Source organism: Sturnira hondurensis, unplaced genomic scaffold (assembly GCF_014824575.4).
Source record: "Sturnira hondurensis isolate 20B ecotype Veracruz unplaced genomic scaffold, ASM1482457v3 Scaffold0004998, whole genome shotgun sequence".
In the NCBI taxonomy this organism is placed as follows: domain Eukaryota; kingdom Metazoa; phylum Chordata; class Mammalia; order Chiroptera; family Phyllostomidae; genus Sturnira; species Sturnira hondurensis.
This window is the reverse complement of record NW_028077629.1, coordinates 983682-988008: the sequence shown is the minus strand read 5'-3', so window position 1 is coordinate 988008 and position 4327 is coordinate 983682. Positions and strand designations below refer to the sequence as shown.

The window sequence follows — 4327 nt, the reverse complement described above, 5'->3', positions numbered from 1 at the left end:
GACATGAAATGTGAATTTGTCACACTGACATAAATGACGGCTACTATAATCACTAGCTTCTTTTTACTCATTTTTTTATTAATTAAATGTAAAGTTTATCATTGGTCTTTTATAAAAGAGCTCATCTGTTTTCCTTTAATTTCAAATATATTAAAAGTGAGATTCGGTGTTCATTAAAAACTTGAAATTTGTGAGGATTTTAATTCCAAACAACACTTCAGTGGTGAGCGTGTAGATGAGTTTTCCTTCTACCTGTTAATAAACCCGTTATTGAACAATGACAAGACAAAAAAGAAATCATTTGAATAAAAACCCAGCAGCAGAGTCTCTATTGCCTGTGTGCAACATGAAAGTTGCCTAGATGGGGGCGAACAGGAGGAGAGGTTTAACAGTTCACGTCTCCTCGGGGAGTTTTAAACTTTTACACCGACATCTGGAAACTTCACTTTCATATTCAAAACTTGAATGGGTTTAAAATATTTTGAAAGTTCAAAAGTTATCACCAGGATTAATCAATTTAATGGAAATACTTTGGCATCATATGCTGCAAATATAATTTTATCTGTTTATCTTTAAGTTGCATTTTGAAGGTGTAGAGTAACTAATATCTAAGAAGTTATTGAAAGTCTCACGTTTTATTATTTACCTTAACCAGAGACATGCAAAAAAAATTAAAAAGGGTGGCATTTTTTACGGCAACCTGTAGCACAGGTATTTCCCAATTAGCATCTTTGCATGTTTCTCCTCTGGCATGAGTCCGCTTTCGCCTTGTCACACCAGGCTTTTAAGGGGAGCTCTGTCTTTGCAGCCCAGGCTACATGTGACAAGATTGAACTGGCACACTTTACTGTATAGCTCTTGCGTTCTTGGCAGTGCTAGGCTGATACCTCTGAGGGAAGGCTCAGCTGTCACTCAGTGACCCATTAACACTACTGTTCCACCCTGCAGTGTCATTTTACTCATTCTCACGGAGATGATGCTCCCTGGAGATCTCCAGTACCTGCAGGAATGAAAGAGAACAGCAGAGACAGGCTACCTATCAAAGGGAGCAAACATCACAGCAAGACCATGGATTCCAACAGCAGAATTTTAAACTGAATGAAAAAGTGAAGCCCATTTTAATGACTGGGTTGAGAAGGTGGAGGGAGAATTGAGTTTTAAGAGAGATCATAACTTTTAAACAAGCTATTTTCTCCCTCCTGACTAAATATTAAAAGAAGTGTCCAAAACAATCTTTCAACTAGATACAGAAAAAGCAGCTGCTTTGAACATACCCTAGGGAAATTTGGGTAATAATTTATTCACAAACAGGGGTTCTGAATTCTATTTGTATGTTTATTTACAAACAGGCATTGGATATAAACAATGTGCATTAAAGTGAATTGCTTAAAATCTAAATACAGCAGGACCCCTGTTATCATTGGTTTATTCAGATACAAAATCACCTCCCTAGTAAAAGCACAAAAGAGAAAAATAATATATGATCTTTGTAACCCTAAGCCCAAGACTACTTTTGTCCTGTGACTGAACTGTTAACAGTTGCTTAAACAAACACAATATTGCTCTTTCAGTCCAAACTGTGTACTGCTGAGTGGGTCACTTTGTAAGAAATCACACTTTCTAATGTTTACTGTATAAAAAGGTACTTATAAAAACATGTTTCTTGATTTTCTGGACTAAGACCGGTACTATTTAGATTGACACAAAATCGAAACCACCCGAATCTTGATGTTTTCTATGGAAATCTGTTGAATGCATTAAAGGAAGCCTAAAAAAGAGGGGAAATTGATTAGAAATTAAAAATAAAATTGGACAGAATTCAGGATGATAAGAAAAATGCTATATCAAAAAATTATTGTTGCCCGGGCTGGTGTGCTCAATGGAATGAGCATGGGCCTGTGAACCAAAGGGTCCCTGGTTCAATTCCCAGTCAGGGCACATGCCTGGTTTGCAGATCAGGTCTCCAGTAAGAGGCACACACGAGGCAAACATACATTGATGTTTCTCTCCCTTTCTGTCTCTCTCCTTTACTCTCTCTCTAAAAATAAATAAATAAAGCCTTTAAAAAACCATTGTTATAGCAATCTGTATTTCAGCCCTGCCTCCAATTTTCCCATACCAGGTAAAGATTATTACTGGCCTTGGACTGTTATTTTTGGGCTGCTTCTACCTCCCCGGGTGACAGATGTGTTAGAAGCCGAAGGGATAAACCTGGTATATTCTTCTGGAGTGCCAACTTTAAAAGTGTTTGTTTGTTTTTAATTTGCATATTTAAACCACAAATAATTTCCAGGGTTTTAAACATTGAAATATGTATGCTGTATTTTGGAACAGGATAAAATATTTGTACATATGTGAAGAATTTTTTAAAAAGTGTTAAAGAAATATTGGTGAGACTATCTTTGGTGGAAACTATCAGAACTGTCGTGTGCCTTAGGGATGACACTTGTTCCTCCCTTCGGCTGATTGACACTGGTTAGAGCAGCACCGCTACACAGCACTTAGCAGGGAAAAGGGATTCGGATGAGTATGTTGTAGCAATGACAATGGCGTTAATTAGCCTCGGTGTATAGTTCAGCCAAGTCTTCCCATGGAAGAAACAACCCTCATCCTCAATTTTCCAGCTGGAAGGCTCTGTAAAAATCCACCAGGCCAGGCTGGTGGCCAGCGATCGACTCAGTACTCCTGACGTGGCTTCTGTCACTATGGAGGCCATTGCGACGTCACGCGCTCTCAGGGTCTCGAGCGAGGAGCGAGGCCGGAAGGCCGCTCAGGGGCGCGGTTGGTTCCTGGCAGTTGGGAGTCGCCACCTCCACGGTCGGTCGGCTGACCTCGATGAAGAAGATGCTCGTAGCTGCTGTGTCCCGCGTGTTGTCCGGTGTCGCCCAGAAGCCTGCTAGCAGAGTGCTGGTGGCGTCCTGTAACTATTCAAATGACGCTACATTTGACATTAAGAAATGTGATCTTCATCGCTTGGAAGAAGGCCCTCCTGTGACAGCGGTGCTCACTCGGGAGGATGGGCTCAAATACTACAAGGTGATGCAGACTATTCGCCGCATGGAACTGAAGGCAGATCAGCTGTATAAACAGAAATTCATTCGTGGCTTCTGTCACTTGTGTGACGGTCAGGAGGCTTGCTGTGTGGGCCTGGAGGCCGGGATAAATCCCACTGACCACATCATCACATCCTATCGGGCTCACGGCTTTTGCTACACTCGTGGACTCTCTGCCAGATCAATTCTTGCAGAGCTGACGGGACGAAGAGGAGGCTGTGCTAAAGGGAAAGGGGGATCGATGCACATGTATTCCAAGAACTTCTACGGGGGCAATGGCATTGTGGGCGCTCAGGGACCCCTGGGAGCTGGGATTTCTCTGGCCTCTAAATACAAAGGAAACAAGGAGATCTGCCTGACCGTGTATGGGGACGGTGCCGCCAATCAGGGTCAGATAGCTGAAGCTTACAATATGGCAGCCTTGTGGAAATTACCATGCATTTTCATCTGTGAGAATAACCGCTACGGAATGGGAACAGCTATCGAGAGAGCATCAGCCAGCACTGATTACTACAAGAGAGTAAATTTCATGCCTGGACTAAGGGTAGACGGAATGGATGTGCTGTGTGTTCGGGAGGCAACCAAGTTTGCAGCTGACTATTGTAGATCTGGAAAGGGGCCCATAGTGATGGAGCTGCAGACATACCGTTATCATGGACACAGTATGAGTGATCCTGGAGTCAGTTACCGTACACGAGAAGAAATTCAAAGCGTAAGAGGTAAGAGTGACCCGATTATGCTTCTCAAAGATAAAATGGTAAACAGCAACCTTGCCAGTGTTGAAGAATTGAAGGAAATTGATGTTGAAGTGAGGAAAGAAATTGAGGATGCAGCCCAATTTGCTACAACTGATCCTGAGCCAGCTCTGGAAGAAATAGCCCATCATATCTACAGTGACAATCCACCCTTTGAAGTTCGTGGTGCAAATCAGTGGGTCAAGTTTAAGTCCATCAGTTAAAGGGAGACTGTAAATTTATTTTTAGTCCTTCAAAGGAACATCCATGGTCAAATTTAAGAAAATATTTGCCCACTTTTGATAAGAAGGAATAAATAAAATCCAGAGAAAGCAAGTCTTGTAACTGTTATGAAAAAATTGAGATTAAAAGCCTGTTAAAAGAGATCAGTGAAAACTGTACACTCATTTAAAAGGAATGTTACATTCAGTTGTCCATTACTGCATTAGACGGCATTATACAGTTAATTATTTAGTAATTTAAAAGATAAACTGAAGCACAATAAAATTTTCAAGAGTTTATTTGAGCATACATTAATTA

At 41.1% G+C, this 4327-nt stretch overlaps 1 protein-coding gene across 2 annotated transcripts; it reads left to right on the top strand.

Annotated features, from left to right (window-relative positions):
* Positions 1-2835: 2835 nt before the first annotated feature.
* On the top strand, positions 2836-4011 carry PDHA2 (pyruvate dehydrogenase E1 subunit alpha 2). Of its 2 annotated transcripts, XM_037046152.1 has the most exons (2): positions 2836-3360; positions 3442-4011. In XM_037046152.1, the coding sequence occupies exons 1-2, from the start codon at positions 2836-2838 to the stop codon at positions 4009-4011; spliced, it is 1095 nt and encodes a 364-aa protein (XP_036902047.1). The 2 variants fall into 2 exon arrangements, with proteins under 2 accessions (XP_036902047.1, XP_036902046.1); XM_037046151.1 differs by having other exon boundaries at positions 2836-4011.
* Positions 4012-4327: the final 316 nt, after the last annotated feature.

Coding starts and splice junctions, on each gene's coding strand:
- PDHA2 (XM_037046151.1), top strand. CDS start 2,836: ATGAAGAAGATGCTCGTAGCTGCTGTGTCCCGCGTGTTGTCCGGTGTC.